The 26368-nt window shown below is 44.1% G+C and overlaps 1 protein-coding gene across 3 annotated transcripts in view; it reads left to right on the forward strand.

The window, feature by feature from the left end:
- The first annotated feature begins 37 nt into the window (after window positions 1-37).
- The window catches only part of LOC120994584, a 74857-nt gene continuing 48526 nt past the window's right edge, over window positions 38-26368 (forward strand). For all 3 annotated transcript variants that reach the window (XM_040423256.1, XM_040423254.1, XM_040423255.1), the window contains exon 1: window positions 38-205. In XM_040423256.1, coding sequence (XP_040279190.1) covers window positions 82-205 — 124 coding nt within the window. In that variant the 5' untranslated portion in view covers window positions 38-81. The remainder of the gene's footprint in view (window positions 206-26368) is intronic.

Below are 26368 nucleotides of genomic sequence, written 5' to 3' on the forward strand. Positions count from 1 at the left end.
GCAGTTTCGTTTCCCTTTTCGTCATTTGACGGTCCGGACTGGTTTGGTTGCTTTCACTATAATCTCCACAATACTGGGTTCATGGGGCTGAGTGCACGGGAACAGGTGGGCAGCAGGAGGCTGCTGGAGTTACTGGAGACGGCAGACTTACTCTCCTTGGCTGGCACTGTCACTAAGAAGAAATCTACAACATGCACGAGGGCAGGTGAGGTGCTGGCGCAGAATTATGTATAGAGTGTATAAGAGTATATAGCTCAGGGGCAGACACAGCATCCGCTCCCTGGGCAAGAACAGTGTGGCCACTTACTCCCCAATGGTTTAACATAGAATACCTCCTCCTGTCTCTGTACAATCCACAGGTAATTGTGAGCTGTTAAATTCATAACCTCTGTCTCTTACCCAGTGGTGTAGTGTGGGTTGTCATCACCCGGGGCAAGTCAAGTATTGTGCCCCCCCCAAACTTTGGTCACGCCCCTTTTTGCAGATAATGCAGTAGATGTCACCTGCAGTCCTATGTAACACCACAGATAACACAGTGATAACTCTCTGAGTACAGATAATGTAGTAGATATCACCTGCAGTCCTATGTAACACCACAGATAACACAGTGATAACTCTCTGAGTACAGATAATGCAGTAGATGTCACCTGCAGTCCTATGTAACACCACAGATAACACCGTGATAGATCTCTGAGTACAGATAATGTAGTAGATGTCACCTGCAGTCCTATGTAACACCACAGATAACACAGTGATAACTCTCTGAGTACAGATAATGCAGTAGATGTCACCTGCAGTCCTATGTAACACCACAGATGACACAGTGGTAACTCTCTGAGTACAGATAATGTAGTAGATGAGTGTGAGGTCCCAGAATTCGGAACACATACAGTATGACCTGAAGTCTGGGGCCAGACTGCGGCAGTGTGGGTCATATTCTATATCCAACCCTACTGTAAACAGATATTTGGATGGATATTTCATACATCGCTACAAAATATACAGCAGAATACAGCAGAACATACCTCTTACATCCAGTGACATCTCCTGTGATGTAGATTCTTTCCTCAGCGTCTTCATTCCGAGATAAGACCGCCATGACACCTTCTTTCAGCCGTGTCTCGTCTCTGCAGAGTTTCACAGAATTTTTTGGGGGATTTTTCACTTTACTATCATCCTCCCCTCCTGGTGCCTCAACACTGTCATCCTGCTGCTACCTCCTATACTGTGGTAGAGCCAGACAGATAGTTCCCCATAATACCATGCTCCCAAACTGTCCTCAATGGTAATAGCATTCCCTACACCAGTGTTTCTCAGCTCAGAATTTCCTTAGTATTGAGCAAGTGATACGCAGCGTGACAGGGCTCCCTAAGGATTATTTCGGGTGTGAGCATACTAGGGAATGACTTGCTGAGGATAGTAGTACTCACGGTTTCATTGTCCCTTGGGGCCGGCAGTGTAGTGGATGGGAAGAGAGCACGAGATCTTCCAGGGCACTCTCGGTTGCAGGGAACACCAGCCAGATGGAAGTTGAGGTGCCCTTGATGGTGGTAATGTTTAGGGTGCTTGTGGTGGCTGGGCCCCTGTGTTCGTGATGCCAGCACTGTTAGGTGCAAATGTTGAGAGTAGTGGTAGTAAGAATGGGGAGTCGGTAGTTGTAAACCAGTTGAACATTTACTAACAATCAATAGTCTCTGGACAGTTGGTACAGTTCATCAATGGAAAGCTTTTTACATAGCATAAGTAAGTTCACTTGTAATCATATTATCAGGCAATGGCAGTTGTCAATGAGGGAGTTGTCCCTTTTAAAGTAGACACTTTACAGGCAAGGATCCAGGTGGTAATCCTACGTTCACTTTACAGCACTCTGGCACTAAGGATGATAAATATTTATCTAGGAGTTATCCTTTAAGGGCGTTCCCCTCACGGCAGGCAAACACATCTGCTTCATTCCTTGGCAGGAAACTCTTCTAGAAAGGTTTAGGTTCTCATTACCACCCGGAAGTTAGTGATAAAGACGGTTCTGGCCTTAAATCGTCTAGTTGTGTCCAGGCACTCGGAAAGCTACTCCTGATCACTTGTGCTAATGAGGTCCATAAGCTTAAGTTTAGCTGTTACCCTCGCTAGGCTGTCTGCATCTTGGTGTATAGACTCACTGTCTGGTGCTTGTTTTCTGTAGATATCTTCTCTAGGCTTGATCAGGGCCCAGAGGAAAGTGAAGCAGCTACATGGTGAATTTGGCCTGTGTCCTTCCTCCATGAACTTGCTTCTTCCTCCTCCAACTTTCTTCTCTACATTCTCTACATTACTCTGCTCTAAGCTAGACACACCCCACTATATATACTATGTGGTGCCAGCACCACCTAGGGGCGAATGGATGTAATGACATTGCCAGCCAGAAAATACCATACAATGCAATTACAGATGTTTGAAGCGTCCCATTTACACACATATGTGGGACGCTGCAGATATAATTAGTATCAATGCATCAGGACTTACCTCAGATATTCATTCTGTGGGATATTCTTACATCATGACCAGCAGGTGGGCCCTGAGGACTGGAGTTGAGGAACACTGCCCTACAGTACCTCCAATAGCATCCCCATTAATATGTGCTAAATAAAAATGCACCCATAGGGCCCAAGTAGAAATAAGGCCTCATATAGTGCCCCCAGCAGTAACAAGGCCCCTCTATTACTATTATAATGGCCCCCTCTGTATTAGTATTGTGATATATAATGGCCCCCTCTGTATTATTATTATTTTTTTTTTTATCTTTATTTTTATTTAAAAAAAGAAACATAGAATTGATACATAGCCAATTAATAATCACTTTAGTGTATAGTATATATAGATATATCACATATCACGACCGTGTACATAGCATAGAAAACATACACCTTCCTATAACCCCCACCCCCCATTGGCTGTCGTTCCCCTCAGTTCAGTCAAAAAAAGCACAAAACACAAATAGCTTATTTCTACGTGGCTCTGCGTGCATCTCTCTGGTTCCTTTCAATCTCTTCATACATTTTCACTTGCTGAAAGTATAAAGCCCACTCCCTTGACGAGGGTGGTGCGGCAGCGCCCCAATACCTGACCAGTATAACCTTTGCTACCATCAATCCTCTCATCCAGATCCGTCTGACATACGAGGGAACTTCTGTTTCTGAGCCATAATCACCAAAGATTACTATCAAGATCCCCGGGTTATAATTCATTGAGGATTCCTTTTGTAAAGCAAGAAAAACCTCATCCCAAAATTTCCTGACTTTGCTGCAGCTCCAGAGCAAATGGACATAATTCGCATTCACATATCCACATTTAGGGCAACAACAGGCCCGATCCCTATTTTGGGGAAATTTTCCCTGGGTTTTAAGCGTATAATACAGTCTATGGAGAATCTTAAATTGGATTAATCTATGAGCACTGGAAACTGTCGCCCTTCTCACGTTCCTATAGATAGTAGGCCACTGTAGGGGAGAGCAATTCAGCTCTTGCTCCCATCTACTTGGGCTTTTAAAAGGCGTTACAGTTGCCAGTGCTCTACGAAATTTAGCATATAAGCTAGATAGCTTCACCTTCACATCCTTCTGGGCGTCACAGTAATCAAAGAAAATATTCTCTTGTGGAAAAATACGGCCCCTATTCCTAGAGGCTTCGAATATATGTTTCAAGCGTGCATACATAAATAAGTCTAGTGGTGAACTATTGGTTAAACCAAATTCTGAAAATGACTTAAACTGACCTAAATAAAATAAGTGAGACACCCTACTGATGCCTTTACGTGTCCAATAACCAAAATCAGTAATTTTGCAAAATTCTTCTAGCCTCTCGTTCCCCACAAGGGGGTGAAAACAAGCGGGCCGGAAACTTTAAGTATCTCCTTTAACCTATTCCACACCCTCTGTAGTGAATAAGGGATCAACAACGACTTCCTCATTCCCATAATCCCTGTTTCCAAACATGCAAAAATGTTATCTATTGGTTTATTAATAACTTTATTCAGAAAACGTATAAGTAGGTTCTCTTTCCAATTACAACACCGTTGAATCTGTGCACATAAATAATAACCCTGAAAAAAGGGTAATGACAGCCCACCATCCACCTCCGACAGGCATAAATATCTCTGCTTTATACGCACCCTCTTTCTGCCCCAAATTAGGTCATTAATGGAGGTCTCCAATCTATGAAAAAAGATGTCATCAATCCAAATAGGAGAGGCACATATTGGGAACAGAACCATGGGCAAAATAATCATCCTAATCAATGCGATTCGATCTATCTGTGCCAGATTCAATTTGCGCCAAGTACCAGCCTTGGTCCTAACTTTATCCAGAACTGGGGCCAAATTAAGCTCATAAAACCTACTTATTGGTGTCCCGATCTTAACCCCCAAATAATCTAAAGTATCATCAGGGGCCAAAACTCGAACTCGCGTCCCTACATCTACAGCTTTCCGGTTCAGCGGGAGGAGCGATGACTTTATCCAGTTAATCATATACCCTGATAATTTACCATACTGTTCTATTACCTCTATAACATATGGAAGGATTTTATAACCCTGGTCCAAAAACAGAATCACGTCATCTGCATATAGACTTATTTTGTCGCTCACTCCCGCGAGCCCAAAGCCCTCTATGGACTTATCAAGGCGGATCCGACAAGCCAGCGGTTCTATAAAAAGAGCGAAGAGGAGAGGAGACAGGGGGAAACCCTGTCTCATCCCTCTCCGCATCATAACAGGAGAAGTACCGATACCATTGATCTTAATATATGCAACCGGCTGTTCATATAGCATTTGAGTCATTTCCAAAAATGGTTTCCCAAAACCAAAGCAAGACATTGTACCCCAAAGAAAAGACCACTCCATCCTGTCAAACGCCCTTGCGGCGTCTAATGACAGGACGGAGTGGTCCACACTGCCCCCTACAGACAGATTCAGATAAACCCTATATATACTCGTGTGTATTTGGCGACCCGGGATAAAGCCCGTCTGATCAGGATGCACCAGACCGGCTATAACCCTCTTCAAGCGAGTAGCCAGGATTTTTGCGAAAATCTTATAGTCGGTATTTAGGAGCGATATAGGTCTATATGACCCCACATCGCATGGGTCCTTATCCTTCTTCAGGACCATAACAATCACGGCTTCTCTAAATGAAGGGGGTAAAGAACCGAATGCACAGGATTCATTAAAAACCCGAAGAAGGATAGGCAAGAGTGATTTAGCATGATACCTATAGATTTCAAATGGCAGACCATCTAAACCGGGAGATGAACTATACTTTAGGGCCGGGAGAATCGCCTGAAGTTCCTCCAAAAGAATGGGGGAATCCAACATTTTTCTGGCTTCAATAGATAGCTGGGAGAGCGACAGTTGTTGAAGATAGTAATCAATGTCAGAGCGACTAACCATAGACTCAGATTTGTATAGAATAGAGTAATATTTCACGAATTCCTCTCTAATCTCCTCTGCTGATCTCACTCCAATTCCCTGTGAATTCCTAATTTCTTTTATAGTAGTGTCCTCTCTCTGATTGGCCACCAAACGAGCCAAAAACCTGCCTGTTTTACCAGACTCGCAAAAACGATTTTGGCCCTGAAATAGAAGCTTGTGTTGTGCCTTTTTATATAAAAGTGTCTTAAGCTGAAAATTAGCCTCCTTTATTTGGGTGATGAGTTGCTCACTATGGCAACCAATCAATGCGGCACGTAAGCTCCTTATTAAGTCTGTGAGTTCTTTCTCCCTTCGTCGTGCTTCCTTTCTAAATCTATGGATCTTATTAAAGTACAAACCCCGAATATGGGCCTTCAACGCGTCCCACACAAAGTGTATGTGTGTCGAACCAACGTTGAAGCCCCAAAATTCCTGAATATCCTGATCTACTCGGGACTGCTCCCCTATCACCTCAAACCAATGCGGGTTCAATTTAAAAGTTCTTCCGGAGGGTAGATCCTCCGTAAACGTAATCAGAATTGGGGAGTGGTCCGAAATTCTGTGCGTTTCATACCTCATCCTCAGGACGCGGCCACACAGATCCCGACTTGCGAAGGCCAAGTCAATACGGGACATAGACCCGTATGACTGGCTAAAGCAAGAAAAGATTTTTTTGTTGCCATAGAGGTGGCGCCAGATATCCACCAGCGCCAGCTCTTGGCACACAGCGATCAAAGGAGATCCACTGCGACCGCGCCCGGACGCAGAGGAGAACCGATCCAACTCAGGATCTAGTACTGCATTGAAATCACCTGCCACCAATAAGGCACATTGATTTTTGGTAATTATATATTGGGCTAGATGAGAAAAAAACGTTAGTTTAAATGGCGGGGGGACATAGATAAAGGCGAGTATCACCTCCTGCCCTTTCCAGTACCCATGGAGGAATACATATCTCCCTTCTTTATCAATGATACTATCTAGTGGCTGGAAATCCAGCCCACGATGAATATATACACTAACACCTCTTGCATAAGAAGAGTAACAGGCATGATACTCAAAAGAAGCCCATTTCCTTTTCAATGTAAAGATCCTATCTTCTATTGCATGGGTTTCTAGTAGTGCCACAATCGCAGGCAAATGACGGACCACAAGATCAAAAACCACCGTCCTCTTCACTCTATCTCCCAGCCCTCTCACATTCCAACATAAAATGTTACCTACCATAAGAAATAAAAGGAAATAGCCCCCTCTCAGCGGAGAGGCACGCACAGCCACGAAGAAAGAGAGAACGACAGCCAATCCCTCCCTCAAACCCACCCCCAAAAAACCCCCCTGCATGGTTGACAGGGCATTGTACAATACCCATCAACCTCTCTCCTTCCACCAAACCGCCCCCCCGCCACCTCCCCTCATTAACCTCCCCCCCTTACCCCCTCTTCATTTTATTTCATAAACCCCTAGAATCCAACCATTGCGCTGCCTCGACATGTATGGGGAAAAAGCAAACAGAATCATTGTGTACTACTCTTAATTTAGCAGGGTATATCATTGAGTACTTAATTTTGGCTTAAATCAGCCTTTTTTTTAACCTCAAAAAAAGATCTTCTTTTGTTTTGAGTCTCTCGGGAAAAGTACGGAAATATTAATATCAAGTTACCATCAAAATAAATTTCTGATACTTCTCTTTTGCGTCTAAGAACCCAATCCCGGTCTTTTGAACAGACAAATTTTGCTAGAATTGCCCTAGGGGGGGCACCTGGAGGAGGTTTTTTAAAAGGGATTCTGTGGGCCCTTTCCACACAGAAGGAGGCTACGTCATAGTCTGGCCCCAAACTTTCTATCAACCATTTCTGAATAAATTTTGACGGATCATCCTGTTCTACCCCTTCTGGAAATCCTACTAATCGAAGATTATATCTACGGGATCTATCCTCCAACTCTATCACTTTCCTTCTTAACCAGGTACGATCTTCATCTACTTCTACCAGTCTGTTCTTTAATACCCCGTTCTCTGCAGTGACAGATTTAACTGTGGTCTCCAATTCCTTAACCTTTACTCTCAACTTCGTCACTTCATCTCTTATTATAGTAACGTCCCCTTGTACTACCGCCAGAGAGGAAGTCAACTCTGCAACCGAGGTACTAGTGGCGTTTACCACTCCCAGTATATCCTGCAATTTATTATTTATACTCTCAAAGCCTTCACTATGAGAGAAACCGGTCTTTGATAAGCCCTGCGCCAACCGGTCCGCATTGTCTGAGACTAGCTCAGCCTGTGGGCCGGATCTCAATACCCCTCCTCTAGTTTTAGGTGGTGGTGACTTCAAAAACTTATCTAGTCGAGCCTGTGGGCTCCCCCCTGAACCACCTTTTGGGGAGGTCAGACCACCGGATTTACGGTATTTTGGCGGCATTTTTACACAAAACAATATATTGCGTCTACCTACAAAAATCCCACTCGGCGATATCTCATGTATACAGATCACCACCTCTCAATAAATTAGCAAAACCCTATAGAAAGAGGGTACAATTAAGTACATAGAAAGAAATAAACAAAAAAAATAAAAAAAATACAGAAAATACTAATAATGATAAATGCTGAAACCATATAAAAACTTCAGATACCCGTGATAGATGCGAGCTAGCTGGTTAGTCCCCCACAGATAAGAATAGAATATACATGCCCACAACTAAATAGCGGACATATAACTATGGATGGCACAAAACCAATCAAGCTCTTAACAGGTTACTAAAGCTCAGATTTATATATCCCATAAGCAAGATTAGTGTCTCTAGTTCAGCAAACAATATCGAAGTGTCCAGGAATTTTCCAATTGGCAACTGAGGTTGTCAGGGGGGCCAGTCCCGGTATCTTACCAGCTCCGATACCCAGCACCTCCCAGGCAGCCAGAGAGAAAGCAGCTGATCACAGCGAGATGGGTCAGGCAAGCCGAGATAACCTGGCAGCACAAATCAGAGCGCAGCTCCAGCGCCCGGCGCCCAGCAGCTCTGCAGCAACGGAGCACCACACGGCCGGTCCCAGCAGAAGTGCAGTAGCAGGTCAAAGCAAGCGGCGTTCAGCGTTCGGCATTCACTCGGAGGATCGGTGTCCCAGGGATACTTGTAATGCTGCTGTCTGTTTTACAACGGAGAGTAGTCCTCCAGCAGGGTTCTAATTACCACTCAGGGTTCATTCCTCTGGACACTCTCTCTCAGATATGATACAATCCACAAAGCCCCAGCCGGGTCCAGACCCCCAAAAAGGACAGAGGGAAAACGTGTCAGCTCCACCGAATGTGAAAGTCACTGCCCACCCATCACAGGCGGGCCTCCCCACAGAGGTACCACAGATAGCTCAACTGGTGCAGCTGCCACAATGAAAAGCAAACACCACAAGTCTGTGTGTCCCTGGGGTATTGCATGAAATAGAGGAGGGTTTAAATCACCTAGCGAACACTCATATTGCTCATATCTTTTCGATTTCAATGTCGCATCCCTTCTTTACTAATATGGCATAGGCTTATCACCACAGTCCATACAGTTCAATCATGCAGAGCGATCCAAACAATTTCTGCCTCCATCCACCTGTACGGAGATCTATCACTCCACTCCACTCTTATCCCATCGGCACTATCCGCACAGCCCCCAAACATAGGGAGCACATTGAGACCACCAACCTCTGGCTTCCTTGACGGTTATCCAGGGATCAAGTGCGCACACCAAAGCTTCCTTCTCCCCTCCCGTTTGTTGCGACCACAGTCCGGGTGGGGGAGGATGCCACCGCAGGGCCAAGGCAGGAGCAGCGAATCCGCAGGCAAATAGAGGGACGCCAGTACAGGGTGAGGAACTGAGGCAGCAGGCTAGGAGAGGATTACCGGCATGAGTCCACAGCTTGAGGCGCTCGAAGCGGCGAGGTCAGGTCAGCGTTCGCATGGCCTCTGTATTATTAATAATAATAATCATAATAATAATAATAATAATACAGAGGGGGTCATTATAATAATAATAATAATAATAATAATAAAAAAGAGGGGACAATAATAATAATAATAATAATAATAATATTATGACCGTCTCCTCTTTATTATTATTATTATAATGACCCCCTCTGTATTCTTATTATGCCCCCCCTCTGTGTTATTATTATGCCCCCTCTGTACTATTATTATAATGGCCCCCTCTGTATTAACCCCTTAAGGACCGGGCTCTTTTTCACCTTAAGGACCAGGCCATTTTTTGCAAATCTGACCAGTGTCACTTTAAGTGCTCATAACTTTAAAACGCTTTGACTTACCCAGGCCGTTCTGAGACTGTTTTCTCATCACATATTGTACTTCATGACACTGCTAAAATTGGGTCAAAAAAGAAAAAATTTTTGCATAAAAAATAAATTTTTTACCCAAAATTTTGAAAAATTAGCAAATTTCAAAGTTTCAGTTTCTCTACTTCTGTAATACATAGTAATACCCCCAAAAATTGTGATGACTTTACATTCCCCATATGTCTACTTCATGTTTGTAGCATTTTGGGAATGATATTTTATTTTTTGGGGATGTTACAAGGCTTAGAAGTTTAGAAGCAAATTTTGAAATTTTTCAGAAATCTTCAAAATCCCACTTTTTATGGACCAGTTCAGGTTTGAAGTCATATTGTGTGGCTTAGATAATAGAAACCTCCCAAGGTAGAAACTCCATAAAAGTGACCCCATCTAGGAAACTACGGGATAAGGTGGTTGTTGTTTTGGGACTATTTTTGGGGTAAATTTGATTTTTGGTTGCTCTATCTTACTCTTTTTTGAGGCAATGTAACAAAAAAATTTAATTCTAAAATTGTTTCTACATTCACTATTTGGTTTTGTGGAACACCTAAAGGGTTAACATAGTTTGTAAAGTAACTTTTGAATACCTTGAGGGGTGTAGTTTCTTAGATGGGGTCACTTTTTTGGAGTTTCTAGTCTAGGCTGCATCAGGGGGGGCTTCTAATGGGACATGGTGTCAAAAAAAAAAACTGTCCATCAAAATCTGCCTTCCAGAAACCATATGGAGTTTCCTTCGTTCTATGCCCTGCCGTGCGGCTATATAGCCATTTACGACCACATATGGGGTGTTTCTGCAAACTACAGAATTGGGGCAATAAATATTTAGTTTTGTTTGGCTGTTAACCCTTGCTTTATTACCGGCAAAATGGATTCAAATTGAAATTTTGCCCAAAAATGGGTGTTTTGGCACAGTTTTTATTTTATATTTTTAACACCGTTCATCCGAGGCGTTTGGTCAAAAGTTATTTTTATAGCGACGACTTTTACGCATGCGACGATGCCCAATATGTATGGCTCTCAGTCTTTGGAGACACTAAGCAGGCATCCTAAAACTGCAGCCCTCCAGATGTTGTAAAACTACAATTCCCACCATGCCCTGCTGATGGCTGTAGGTTGTCTGGGCATGCTGGGAGTTATAGTTTTACAACATCTGGAGGGCCGCAGTTTGAGGATGCCTGCACTAAAACTAATATTTTTTGGGGAAAGAAAAATTGTTTCCGTGTCTTCAAAGTCTGAGAGCCATAGTGTTTTATGTTCTCTAGGGGACTGTTGGGGATTATAAAAATGTTGTACTCCATGGAAGTGTGGTACTCCCTGAAGCAATTGATAACGCAGAGGCCCGGATGATCGGGGCACGTGTCACATTGAGTAGTGGTGTCCTTCTGTATCCCCCTCTTGTGACACACTCTGCACTTTTTTTGGGTTCGTCCCTTTTTTCCAGTATGGGGGACCACACCTGGAAAGTGTTGGCCAGGGACGATCCGGGCGCCTCCAGTTCCCGAGGTACTCCGGCCTGCTCTTTCCCGGTCCGAAAAGATCAGGTCCTTGAGGACTGCCTCATAGAATTGGAGGAATGTCCCTGTGCTGCCAGCGCTTCGGGATAGTACAAAAGAGTTGTACATGGCAACCTGTACCAAGTAGACCGCAACTTTTTTGTACCATGCCCGGGTTTTGCGCATGGCGTTATATGGCGTGAGGACTTGATCAGAGAGATCAACTCCTCCCATATACCGATTGTAGTCGACGATACAATCGGGCTTGAGGACCGTTGCCGCGGTACCTCGCACAGGGACTGGGGTGGTGCTGTTACCGTAGATTGTGGACAGCATAAGGACATCCCTCTTGTCCTTATACCTGACCAGCAACAGGTTTCCACTGGTAAGTGCACGGGTCTCACCCCTGGGGATAGGTACCTGGAGGGGGTAGGCAGGGAGGCCGCGTTGATTTTTCCGCACGGTCCCACAAGCGAATGTGGATCTGGCGGCAAGGGACCTGAACAAGGGAATGCTGGTATAAAAGTTATCCCCGTACAAGTGGTAACCATTATCCAGCAGTGGGTACATAAGGTCCCACACGAGTTTCCCGCTAACACCCAGAGTGGGGGGACATTCTGGGGGTTGAATACGGGAATCTCGCCCCTCGTACACACGAAATTTGTAAGTGTACCCTGAGGCACTCTCACAAATTTTGTATAGCTTCACGCCATACCTCGCCCGCTTAGTGGGAATATATTGGCGGAAACTGAGTCTCCCCTTGAACGCAACGAGAGACTCATCAACCGCGACCTCCCTTCCAGGTACGTAGGCCTGCTGAAATGTGGCCCCAAAGTGATCGATGACCGGCCGTATCTTATACAGCCGGTAATAGGCAGGATCACCTCGGGGTGGACATGCTGCATTATCGGAATAATGCAAACATTTCCGGATGGCCTCAAACCGGTGACGTGTCATGACCATACTGTACAGTGGGGTCTGGTATAGGACGTCCCCACTCCAGTATTGCCTGACACTAGGTTTTTGGACTAGACCCATATGTAGCACGAGGCCCCAAAATGTCCTCATTTCGGCTGCACTGACCGGCGTCCAGCCACCGGGTCTAGCCAAAACTGAGCCTGGGTTTTGAGCGACGAACTGTTGGGCGTACAGATTCGTCTGCTCCACCATCAGATTCACCAGTGGGTTACTGAAAAAAAAACTAAAATAGTCTATTTCAGTAAACCCCACTGTGGGAATCTGTATTCCAGGATTGCCAGCAAAATCCGGAATCTCAGGCTCAAAGTCCACTGGGGGACACCAGCTAAGTTCATCGGCAGGGGGCTCCGGTGGACTTATTTGGTAGGCCGGGAAACCAGTACGAACCCCAGGACGGCTCGTACTAGGGTGGGCCACAGGATCCCTAGCATGTGGGGCCCCTGGCTCCGCCTGGCGGCGTCTCCGCCGCCTTGGGGGCTCATCGTCATCAGATGATGATGAGGAGGATGCGGATGATAAAAGGAATTTGGGGTCATCCTCATCCTCACTGGGGCTCTCAGAGTCGGAGGCAATCTGGGCGTATGCCTCCTCGGCCGAGAACATCCGGCGGGCCATGGGTGTGTGTGCGTGTAGGTGTGCGTGTGTGGCAAACTTTATTATATGTGCGTGTGTGTGGGGGCAACGGGTGTTCGCGTACTAAAAAGTCCAGGCAAAAAAATGGGCAAGTGTTAGGAAAAAAAAAAGTTAAAACTTGCTGATCAGCTGTACAACGCTGATCAGCGGTCGGTGGGGTGGTGGGGTGGTGGGGCGGGCGATGCGCTAACAGTGGACGGACGCTAAAAAGTGCCGGCCAGTCAGCGCACGCAGAAAAGGTGGTGAGGGGGGGAGGCTGGTGGAGGGGGGGGAGGCTGGTGGGCGGTGGGGGGGCTGGTGGGGGGGGGGGGGCAAGTGGCGGGGGGGGTCTGGGTTAGGGTTAGATGGATAGATGGAAGTTTGGAATAAAAGTACTTTTTCTTTTTTTTTTTCCTAACTTACTTTTCCCTTCTTTCCCTGCCTAACGGTGCCTCTCCCTCACTGACCCTAACCTACATGGGTGGCGATGGGTGCAGGAGGGTGATGGATAACAATTAGGGGGACACAGGAGCTGGTGCTGGACGATGCTGCACGGTCAGGGTGCTGGACAGGAAGAGGAGGGGAGAGAGGAGCACAGGAAGTTTGAATTTCGCGCCTCTCTCCCCTGCACCAATCAGCACCCTGGACAGCGGCATTCAGCACCAGAGCCAGCACCGCCTCTTCAAATCCTCGGAATGCGATAGGTGGTGTATAATTACGCCACCGATCGCAGTCTTTTTCCGGTTCATCGGGTCACAGGACCCCCGAATGGACCGGAAACGCAGAAAACCGCAGGTCTGAATTGACCTGCGTTTTTATGCGATCGCCCTGTTGTAGACTGATAGCTGTAGACAGCCTGGGCATGCTGGGAGTTGTAGTTTTGCAACAGCTGGAGAGACGCAGGTTGGCCATCCCTGCACTATAGTGTGGTCCCTGACCAGGGATATCAACCTCCGCAGGAAATAGTGACTGTAGGCTATGCTGCCTGTCCTAATAAGCAGATTTGGGTCTCTGAGGATACTACCCTACCTCACCTTAACAGGAGCTGCCATGGGTCATTATGGCCACAACTTTTTGAAGTCCCCACCCTCTCATGCCCATTTTCACATACGGGAGCTTGAGGTACAACTGCCAAGGGTCCATCTATTTCACGCACTCAATCTCTCGCACCTCTAAACACAGGCCTCAGATTGAACCCAGATCACACTCCGACACAGCCTATCATGCACCCCAACATGCTGCCTCCATCTAATACCAATTAATTAGGGGCTCATAGAAAGCCACACAGCGCCCCACTTGCAAGCAGGCCCACAGTAGCACAGGCCACACTTATAGCAACTACACGGTAAAGCAAACCGCATTCATACACTTAACCTCTTGGGGACATAGGGCGTACAGGTACGCCCTGATGTCCCGGTACTTAAGGACACCTGTACGCCCTGTATATTTCCGATCACCGCCACGCCGCGGGCGGTGATCGGAACTGGGCGCCTGCTGAAATCAATCAGTAGGCACCCTGGGACAATGCCGAGGGGGGTCCTGTGACCCCCCGTATCAGCGATCGCTGCGGATCAACCCCTTCTATGCCGCTGACCGCGGCATAGAAGGGCTTTGTGTTTGAATGAGCCCATCGAGTCCCCGCGCTGCTGTGGCGGGGACTCAATGTCTCAGAAGGCAGCCCGATGCCTTGCACGGCATCGGGATCTGCCTTCTACGTGAGCCGAGGAGATCCAGCCTCAGGCTGGGTCTCCTAGGCAACCTGTTAGTGTATGACTCAGTGTCATACACTAACAGGCAATGCATTACAATACAGATGTATTGCAATGGATTGCAGAGGGGATCAGACCCCCAAAAGTGAACATCAGAAATAAAGTAAGGAAATAAAAGTAAAAAAAAAGTGTTTTTAATAAAATTAAAATTAAGTAATAACATTAATAAAGTAAAAAAAGGTATGGAAGCAATTGTAATGCTACCGAATTGTATGATACTGCATGGAGACTCACAAAACTTAATAAAAAGATATTTGAAAAAAAAAAAGAAAAAAGTAAAAAAGAACAAAAAAACGCCCTTTCCCCTTATTTTATAATAAAAAACAGAACAAAAACAAAAAACACACATATTAGGTATCACTGCGTCCGTAATGACCGGCTCTATAAATATATCACATGATCCACCCTGTCCGATAAATAGCATAAAAAATCAAAATAAAAACGATTTAAAAAAAAAAGCTATTTTTGTCACCTTACATCACAAAAAGTGCAACACCAAGTGATCAAAAAGGCGTATGCCCCCCAAAATAGTACCAATCCCTAAAAATAAAAAACTATGGTTAAGAATATGGAGACACTAAAACTTTATTTTTTTTGTTTCAAAAATGCTTGTCACCTTACATCACAAAAAGTGTAATAGCAAGCGAACAAAAAGTCATACACACCCCAAAATAGTGCCAATCAAACCGTCATCTCATCCTGAAAAATCATACCCTACCTAAGATAATCGCCCAAAAACTGAAAAAACTATGGCTCTCAGACTATGGAGACACTAAAACATGATTTTTTTTGTTTCAAAAATCAAATCACTGTGTAAAACTTACATAAATAAAAAAAGTTTACATATTAGGTATCGCCACGTCTGTAATAACCTGCTCTATAAAAATATCACATGACCTAACCCCTCAAGTGAATACTGTAATTTTTTTTATGAAAACGGTGTAAAAAAAGCAATTTTTTGTCCCCTTATATCACAAAAAGTGTAATAGCAAGCGATCAAAAAGTCATATGCACCACAAAATAGTACCAATCAAACCGTCATCTCATCCCGAAAAAAAATTAGCCCCTACACAAGACAGTCACCCAAAAAATAAATAAAACTACGGCTTTCAGAATGTGGGGACACCCAAAATCTTTTTTTTTTTTCAAAAAACAAACAACCAAATTTGGTACTGTCGCGTCCGTGACAACCTGCTCTATAAAAGTACCACATAATTTAACCTGTCAGATGAATATTGTAAATAACAAAAAATAAAAAGGGTGCCAAAACAGCTTGCCTCACAAAAAGTGTAATATAGAGCAACCAAAAATCATATGTACCCTAAAATAGTACCAACAAAACTGCCACCTTAGTTTCCAAAATGGGGTCACTTTTTTGGAGTTTCTACTCTAGGGGTGCATCAGAGGGGCTTCAAATGGGACATGGTGTCAAATAACCAGTCCAGCAAAATCTGCCTTCCAAAAACCGTATGGCGTTCCTTTCCTTCTGCGCCCTGCCGTGTGCCCATACAACAGTTTACGACCACATATGGGGTGTTTCTGTAGACTACAGAATCAGGGCCAAAAATTTTGAGTTTTGTTTGGCTGTTAACCCTTGATTTGTAACTGGAAAGAATGGATTAATATGGAAAATCGGCCAAAAAAGTGAAATTTTGAAATTTTATCTCTATTTTCCATGAATTCTTGTGGAACACCTAAAGGGTTAAAAAAGTTTGTAAAATCAGTTTTGAATACCTTGAGGGGTGTAGTTTGTAAAATGGGGTGATTTTTGGGTGGTTTCTATTATGTAAGCCTCACAAAGTGACTTCAGACCTGAACTGGTCCTGAAAATGTGGGTTTTAGAAATTTTTCAGAAACATTTCAAGATTTGCTTCTAAACTACTAAGCCTTGTAACGTCCCCAAAAAATAAAATGGCAATCACAAAAGGATCCAAACATGAAGTAGACATATGGGGAATGTAAAGTAATAACTATTTTTGGAGGTATTGCTATCTATTACAAAAGTAGAGAAATTGAAATGTAGAAATTTGCACATTTTTCCACATTTTTTGTAAATTTAGAATTTTGTTATTATTTTCTTTTATTTTTTTGATTCAATTTTACCATGAAGTACAATATGTGACGAGAAAATAATCTCAGAATGGCCTAGATAAGTAAAAGCGTTTTAAAGTTATCACCACATGTCAGATTTGCAAAAAATGGCCTGGTCCTTAAGGTGAAAAATGGTCTGGTCCTTAAGGGGTTAAAAATTGAGGTTACTGGGCTCATTCAGGGCATAAGGCAAAACCATTAAAGATGTGCTTTAATGCACTAAAAAGGTACAGTACTTACAAAAATTAAAATAAATAAGAGACATACATAAACGTGCACAAAATGGTATAAAATATGGTTCTTACTACTTAAAGGAGTTGGCCACCCTAAGTATCAAAAATCCAAAGTGCCCTAGACAATAGCCCAAACCAGTGCTTGAAGTGGGCCGGAACGCGGCGGTACTCAGTACCGCCACTTCCAAAAATTGCCCTGGAGAGTACCAGCACCTCTCCGTGCGCCCAGTACGTGGGTTTCCGGTACCGGAGCGCAGCGGAGAGCTGGCAGTATCTCCTCCCTAATGTCGTTGGCTGGGCAGCTAGTGGAGGGGGGCGGGTCGTTGCAGAGTACGGCTCAGGCTGGCGCAGGCAGGGAGTTGACCTCACGTTAGGTGACGTCAACTCCTTCCCGCGCGCCTGTGACTGAGGAGCGATCAGTGCGGCGACCAGTGACTGGTCCTCCTTGGAGTCAGGAGTCGGACGGTGCAGCAAAGAACATCGACTTTGCTTTGGAATCCAACTTCTGAAGAGTACTGGTGAGTGACAGGCACCCCCCCTCCCCCCACACACATTAGTTCCTCTCTGTACCAGTACCCCCCCCCCCCCCTGGCAGGGGGGTACTGGTACAGAGAGGAATTAATGTGTGTGATGAGGGGGGGGGGGGGGTCTGATGTGCAGGGGGGTACTGGTACAGAGAGGAACGAATGTGCGGTGGTGGGGGGGGGGGGTACTGGTACATAGAGGAACTAATATATATGTGTCTGATGGGTGGGTCTGATGTGTAGGGGGCCCCTGCACATCAGACCCCCCCATCACACACGTATATATTAGTTCCTCTATGTACCAGGACCCCCCCCCCACCACCGCACATTCGTTCCTCTCTGTACCAGTACCCCCCTGCACATCAGACCCCCCCCCCTCATCACACACATTAGTTCCTCTCTTTACCAGTACCCCCCCCCCCCCCCACCACCACACATTAGTGCCTCTCTGTACCAGTACCCCTCTGCACATCAGACCCCCCATCACACACATATATATTAGTTCCTCTATGTACCAGTACCCCCCCCCCCCACCACCGCACATTCGTTCCTCTCTGAACCAGTACCCCCCTGCACATCAGACCCCCCCCTCATCACACACACACATTAATTCCTCTCTGTACCAGTACCCCCCTGGCAGGGGGGTACTGGTACAGAGAGGAATTAATGTGTGTGTGTGTGTGATGAGTGGGGGGGGGGGTCTGATGTGCAGGGGGGTACTGGTACAGAGAGGAACGAATGTGCGGTGGTGGGGGGGGTACTGTACTGGTACATAGAGGAACTAATATATATGTGTGTGATGGGGGGGTCTGATGTGCAGGGGGGGGGAGCACCGGCGCCTAATAGAGTACCGGCACCTCTTTTGGCCCACTTAAAGCACTGGCCCAAACCATGAAGTATTTCTATCATGTGACATGTACTGGCTATATATCATTTTTCTAACCTGTTCACCATGATGTGCCTCCCTGGAGGAGCTCCTCAGACCAGCTCAGGGGGTCACAGATCTCTGTATGCAGTGGTGGGGGTCACATATCCCCATATACAGAGTGCAGGAAGGGGAGGGCACACATCTATAGATGGTGAGACCAGTGACTGCTGCTGCTATCACTGACCTCAGCAATACTGACAGCTCGCAAGCTGTTAAAGCTCCTGAACTGTTGGTCTGGCTGTAATATCACATCTGTGATAAGAACTTTTTAATTAAGGTGCTCTGTTCTTCTGAACAATGTCTGGAACAACCCAGTTTCCTCAGAATTTCAGAGAGAAATGCACTGTAACCAGCATGTACAACATTTGCTGCCTTCCTTCCTTAAATAAGGGCAATAATTGGCACCTATTCTTCAAAGAATGAATGACCTCACTCATTGAACTCCACACTGCTATTATTTTGAACATGCCCCTTTCAATTAGTGATTCAATTACACATAATCAGCAGCATGCATGTCATGACTGTTGGGTCTGTTGGATTTCTAATACTCTACTACACCTGCTAGTGAATTATTTGCCATGTAGAAATATAATTTCTACCAAAAACAGTGATTGATCAGGTTAGTGATGTCTGACTGCTATTATTTTGAACACAACTGTATATATAGAGTCCTGATTCTTATCATTTGTGGTGACTGCTATTGGAGGACAATATTTTGTATTTAATTCCCAAAATGAAAACGAAAAACAGTAAAAATGTATAATTTTTTTTGTTTTCTATGAATATTGAGTTAAAACATTCTTTTCTGATGAAAGTGTTCCTTTAAAGGTCCTAAAAATTTTGGTTGCTTTCTATATAAAAATAATCTCAATAATACTAGGATACTGGGATCATGGGGATGAGTGCATGGAAAAGAGTGGGCGTTGAAAGGCAGTTTCTGGACACCACAGGGAGGCTGTTTATATGATGCTTTTAATGTATGCTTAGAGTATATGATAAGCGTACATGAAAAAGCATAGAAATGCATAGAAAATTTCAGGTATACGACTTTTTTTATATCTTTTTTTAAAGGGAATGTTTCATCAGAAAATTACCTCTTTAAATCAGGTTTTTATGTTAAACTTATTTCTTTCTTACAACATTTAGTGTTTTTTTTATTTTTTTTTACATGTTGTATAATCTCTACAGGGTGATGCAAAAAGAACGGTGCGAAATTATAGCTCCGGTATTCATAACTGAGCGAACATAACAAATTTTCTAACACACATACTATCTATCCAAGTTTTGCCTTTATAGCACAAATGTACAGTCGTGGCCAAAAGTTTTGAGAATTACATAAATATTGGAAATTGGAAAAGTTGCTGCTTAAGTTTTTATAATACCAATTTGCATATACTCCAGAATGTTATGAAGAGTAATCAGATGAATTGCGTAGTCCTTCTTTGCCATGAAAATTAACTTAATCCCAAAAAAACCTTTCCACTGCATTTCATTGCTGTCATTAAAGGACATGCTGAGATCATTTCAGTAATCGTCTTGTTAACTCAGGGGAGAATGTTGACGAGCACAAGGCTGGAGATCATTATGTCAGGCTGATTGGGTTAAAATGTCAGACTTGACATGTTAAAAGGAGGGTGATGCTTGAAATCATTGTTCTTCCATTGTTAACCATGGTGGCCTGCAAAGAAACGCGTGCAGCCATCATTGCGTTGCATAAAAATGGCTTCATAGGCAAGGATATTGTGGCTACTAAGATTGCACGTCAATCAACAATTTATAGGATCATCAAGAACTTCAAGGAAAGAGGTTCAATTCTTGTTAAGAAGGCTTCATGGCGTCCAAGAAAGTCCAGCAAGCGCCAGGATCGTCTCCTAAAGAGGATTCAGCTGCGGGATCGGAGTGCCACCAGTGCAGAGCTTGCTCAGGAATGGCAGCAGGCAGGTGTGAGCGCATCTGCACGCACAGTGAGGCGAAGACTTTTGGAAGATGGCCTGGTGTCAAGAAGGGCAGCAAAGAAGCCACTTCTCTCCAAAAAAAACACCAGGGACAGATTGATCTTCTGCAGAAAGTATGGTGAATGGACTGCTGAGGACTGAGGCAAAGTCATAATCTCCAATGAAGCCTCTTTCCGATTGTTTGGGGCATCTGGAAAAAGGCTTGTCCGGAGAAGAAAAGGTGAGCGCTACCATCAGTCCTATGTCATGCCAACAGTAAAGCATCCTGAGACCATTCATGTGTGGGGTTGCTTCTCATCCAAGGGAGTGGGCTCACTCACAATTTTGCCCAAAAACACAGCCATGAATAAAGAATGGTACCAAAACACCATCCAACAGCAACTTCTTCCAACAATCCAACAACAGTTTGGTGAAGAACAATGCATTTTCCAGCATGATGGAGCACCGTGCCATAAGGCAAAAGTGATAACTAAGTTGCTCAGGGACCAAAACGTTGACATTTTGGGTCCATGGCCTGGAAACTCCCCAGATCTTAATCCCATTGAGAACTTGTGGTCAATCCTCAAGAGGCGGGTGGACAAACAAAAACCCACTAATTCTGACAAACTCCAAGAAGTCATTATGAAAGAATGGGTTGCTATCAGTCAGGAATTGGCCCAGAAGTTGATTGAGAGCATGCCCAGTCGAATTGCAGAGGTCCTGAAAAAGAAGGGCCAACACTGCAAATACTGACTCTTTGCATAAATGTCATGTAATTGTCGACAAAAGCCTTTGAAACGTATGAAGTGCGTGTAATTATATTTCACTACATCACAGAAACAACTGAGACAAAGATCTAAAAGCAGTTTAGCAGCAAACTTTGTGAAAACTAATATTTGTGTCATTCTCAAAACTTTTGGCCACGACTGTAAATTGGGTTGGAAGTGATAGCAGTTGACAGTGAAAGAAGATTTCAGCTCTTCCTACAAAATTCAAAGTCTCACACAGCTAAATTGAAGAAAAATTTAAAAAAAATTATGACTACTGGAACACAAAAGGGGGAAAATGTTACTAGTTCTTAAAAAGTAACTAAACTTTTGATAAAGTTTTTGGTAAAATGTCCTAAATGCCCTAATAATACTTTTTGTATTTTTAATAGACTCCCTAAAGCGCACTTTTCCCTGTGCACTTAAAATCCACTTTTCTGTACACCGCTGACTTCTCAGTTCTACAGTTTATAAAGGGGGCCTTAGCACATGGAGTACGGGCAGAAGCACACATTGCTACTCCTGCCCATGATCCCCCCCCCACCGAGGTCCTCGCTAAGCTAAGAGCTGACATGCAGGACTTTTAGCTTAGCGAAGCAGGCACAGGCAGGAGCAGCTCCGCTCAGCTAATCCTGGCATAGCATATGGTTATGTTATGTGTTGCCTGACTGTGACTGTGTTGCTGTGTCGTCTGGCTGCACGTTCCCGAGCATATCGGCTGCAGGTTGCCGCCTGTGGAGGCTGGTTGCTCGGGGCTACATGCTGGCGGCAGTTCGGTGGTGTGCGCAATCCGTGTACTTTTCTCTCCTCTTGGCAGTATGATCTCCTAGAGGGTATTTCTGGACTGTTGCTATTGGCAACATGTGGTACTGCGGTTTCTGTTACCTCTGACCTGCTTGTAGTACATCCCATTTGGTTATGAAAAGGTTAACTCCCCTCTGATGTTCTGTGGGTGTGTCCTTGCAGGTGCGCTCATTAACTGGCTATTTCAGCCTGTGAGCGTGGAGTCTCATGGTCAGTCTTGTTTGTTCTGTTCCTGGTTATCATGTGTTCGCCCCTTGCTACTGACCCTTGGGGTCCCTTCTGCCGTTCATGTCTGTCCATGTTTCTGTGTGGTATTCCTTGTTCTGCATTGATGTTTCTGTTTATTTGCCATGCCCTGTCTTTGCCTGCTCAACGTACTGCTGGTACCTTTGGTACCTTCAGGTTTTCAGTTCCTTCTGCCACTGGCTGGTTTATGCTCTGGAGTCGCCCCTGGCAACTACTGACGGTTAGTCTATCCTTACCATCAGAGGCTCTAGTGAAGTACACTCCCCCCCCACCACAGTATGGCTAGTCAGTGGCACAGTGGGTTACTCCCGCTGCTTGGTAGCAGTACATTGGGGTTTCCTGTTCGTTTCATTGTCTCTAGTATTTCGGTCGTTCCTGACGTCCCGGAGTCTTGTTCAGAGTCTCCGGTTCGTGACAGGTTACAGAGTACTCATGTTCTATGCCAGGATTTATTAGTTACGTTACTTAAGGTGTTCAAAATGCACTTGTGTTCCCTGAGTTGTGCGCTGCCTATATTTACTCCCGGCACAAATTAGAAATCTACAATAAAAGGGGGGTTAAACTAACTTGTACTCGAAGGGGCGGATTCATAAAAACTGTCTAAAAGAAAACTTTGTTGCCCATTGAAAAAAGATTGAGATTCTTCAGTGGTTGATGAAAAGATGATGACTCATTGGCCCACAAGCAAGAAGCAGGGAGGAATCATGACTTTAAATAGGAAAAATTATGAATATTCTAAAAAACTAATATATATAGCACTATATCGAATATATTAGTTTTTTCGAATATTCGTAATATTCTAAAACAAGAATATATAGCAATTTAGCTAATATAGTGACAATAAAGGCATCTTATCTTATTAGCTAAATTGGTCTGTTAGTTTTTTTTTGAATATTCGTTATATTGCTATATATTCTTGTTTTAGAATATTACGAATATTCGAAAAAACAAATATAATTTTTTTTTTCAAATATTCGGAATATTCTAAAACAAGAATATATAGCAATATAGCGAATATTCGAAAAAACGAATATAGAGCAATTTAGCTAATGTAGTGCTATAATCTTCTTTGTCTAATAATAATATTTTTCTCATCTGAAGTTCAGATTGGAAAAAAATTTCAACTATTGAAAAAAAAAGATTATAGCACTATATTAGCTAAATTCCTGTACATTCGTGTTTTTTTTGGAATATTCGCTGTATTGCTATATATTCTTGTTTTAGAATATTACGAATATTCGAAAAAAACGAATATATTCGATATAGTGCTATGACTAATTGGCTCACAAACAAGAAGCAGGGAGGAATCATGTTTTTGCTCAGCAATTGAAAAATTTGCGATAAAAATTTGCATTACAAAAATTCGCATTACGAAAATTCGCATATTACGCTATCATTACCTTGTCGATTTTTCAAGTAAAAAAATCGTAGAATATAACGAATATTCGAATTCTCAAATATTCGCCGAATATTGTACAAAATATTCACGAAATATCGCAAATTCGAATATGACTCCTTCCGCTCATCACTACTCATTATTCCTATGTACTTTGGTGTATAAATATGTTAATCTTCAGATACTGTCTTAAGAGACTCCTAACGAAGAGCCCCAAGTAGCCTTGAAAGCTTACAATTTTGTCATCATTTTTTCAGCTAGCCATTAAATAGTATCAACCACTGAGGAATCTCAATCGGTTTTCATCTTCTATTTAGTGGCTAACACGGTACAAATATATATATTTTACTTTATTACTCATTGCAACTAATCACAGGCACAGCTTTTGTTTTTCAAGCACATAATTTGTCTATTTTAACTACAGGCCTTTACTTTTGCAGCATCCTTTTTGAATCACCCTGTATTTTAAAAGGAACCCTAATATCATGCAGTTTTCACTCTGGCCTCTAGGCTTAAAATATGTCAAGACTTACCATTCTTTGAAAGCAGCCACATTTGTAGTGTCCCACTAGGTAATTGTGGGCACTACACATGGGTCAATATGGTCATTGTATTTTATAGGATGTTTTATGTGATTTTCCTGTTTATTTCCTGTATCAGGCCTGTTAGGGTATAGTTCCTCCTCCTAGACAGTAGAGGGAGCTAGGGAACCCCTAGTATATATAGTAAGGTCCAGACAGGAAAGGGGAGGATAGTAGTCCAGGAGGCTAGTGAGTGCAGTCTAGCCTGCCTGAGGTTCCTGAGCAAAGCAAGCTCAGAGGTTGCAACCAGGAGAGGGTTTACCTCCTGAGAAACAAGTTCCCATAACAGAGCAAAGCAGAGCCAGTATTCCAGCCAGACAAGAGAGCTGAAGGGCAGAAGGATTTAATAGGAAAGCAAGGATATATACCTGAGGATCTGACCTCACTGACTTCTGTGGGAGATGTGACTGCAGTCGGTTTGAAACCACTGTGTCAACAGATTTGACTTTGGGCTACTCCTAATGGAGTTATCCTGGCAGTCCTCTGGTTTTCACCCTTTAACCACAATACGGGGATCTGAAGTTCGCTGTAAGGTTGCCACCAGGCCACTACCTCTTGGAGTAGTCCCGGATAACTGACCCACTGGGATCAGAGACACTGGTGTGAGGAACTGAGGGTCAGGTCAGGCAGCGAAGAGTCAGAATCCGGAACATAGGCCAAAGTCAGTACACAGGCAGACAAACAGATATAGCACACCCTTGTAGGAACTAATAAACAAGACAACCTATAGGAAAGGTGCCTTAACTACCTACAGGTGACCAGCCATGGGCTGGCATTACAGTTTGTAGAATTAGTTTGTGTGCACCCTACGGGCAGGATGGATAGGCCTGGCTGGCAGAAAAAAGGTGGTGACCTGCAGGGGAACTGAAATTCCCAGCAGCCAGGCTCACTGCTGGAAAGCAGAGGAATTCCAGCAGGTCCAGACTGCCGGGACAGCAGCATGATGGTGAGTGGAGCTGCGCCTGTGCTCGCTTGGAGGAACAGGATGACAGTGGGCACGGGCCGCCGACATAACAGGAGATTTTTCTAGGTGTGCTCTGTGACCTGTTCAGAAGTCAGGAGAGAGTAGATAAGCTGTGATATCACCTACAGTTAATGGTGGATCCTTTTATATATATGTACAGTATATATGTTACATGGAAAGTTAAAAAAAAAGTTTAAAAAAAAAAAAATAATAAAAAAATATTATTTATTTTTGCAGAACAGAATAGCTTGATATGCTACACCAGGGATGCTCAACCTGCGGCCCCCCAGCTGTTTTAAAACTACAAATCCCACCATGGCCTGCTGTAGACTGATAGCTGTAGACTGCCTGGGTCTGCTGGTAGTTGTAGTTCTGCAACAGCTGGAGTGCCACAGGTTGGGCATCCCTGTGCTACACTATTTTATCCTTAAAAAAAGTCAAAATGTCACATCTTTTGACCTACATTTTCCCAATTACCATCTATGGGAACGGCATAGGGTTGTTTCGGGTATCGAACTTTTGATACCCAGTCGATACTTTTGTCCCGGTATTGATACGATACCGGGATTTGCCTTTAATCGATACTAGGCTGTGCTACTGCACAGCCCAGTATCAGAGAATATAGATCTCGCTGCGATCAGTGCAGCCATGTTCCCTCAGCAGCATGGGGAGAAGGAAGCAGTCTCTCCCTCCCCCTGTGCTGCTGCTGCCACTGCCACCAATGAGAGCGCAGAGAGGCGGAGGAGGGGAGGGGCTGTGGCCACTGCACCACCAATGATAACTAACATTTAATACATTACAAATACAAGCGGCAGAAACACATTGCCGGCACCCTGGCTCTGACAGTATTAAAAACATTGGTGGTGCAGTGACCCCCCCCTTCCTCCACAGTATTAAAATCGTTGGTGGCAGTGGCCACAGAGTCCCCTCATCTCCTCTCATTGGTGGCAGTGGCAGTTGTGTTTAGAGCCCCAGTAGTGTAATCCTGGGGCTCTGATCGGTTACCATGGCAGCCAGGACGCTACTGAAGCCCTGGCTGCCATGGTAAGCTCCCTGCTGCTGTGTGCACTATGCACAGGGCAGCAGAGACAGTGTAAAATCCTATTCACCCTAATAGAGATCTATTAGGGTGAATAGGACAAGGGATTAAAAGATCCCAGGTTCTACCCCTAAGAGGGGAAATAGTTATTAAATAAACTGTAAAAAAAGTGACAAAAATACATCAAAATAGTATAAATCACCCCCTTTCCCAATTTTACATATAAACTATATAAACAATAAATAAAT

Source organism: Bufo bufo, chromosome 3, assembly GCF_905171765.1.
Source record: "Bufo bufo chromosome 3, aBufBuf1.1, whole genome shotgun sequence".
Taxonomy (NCBI): domain Eukaryota; kingdom Metazoa; phylum Chordata; class Amphibia; order Anura; family Bufonidae; genus Bufo; species Bufo bufo.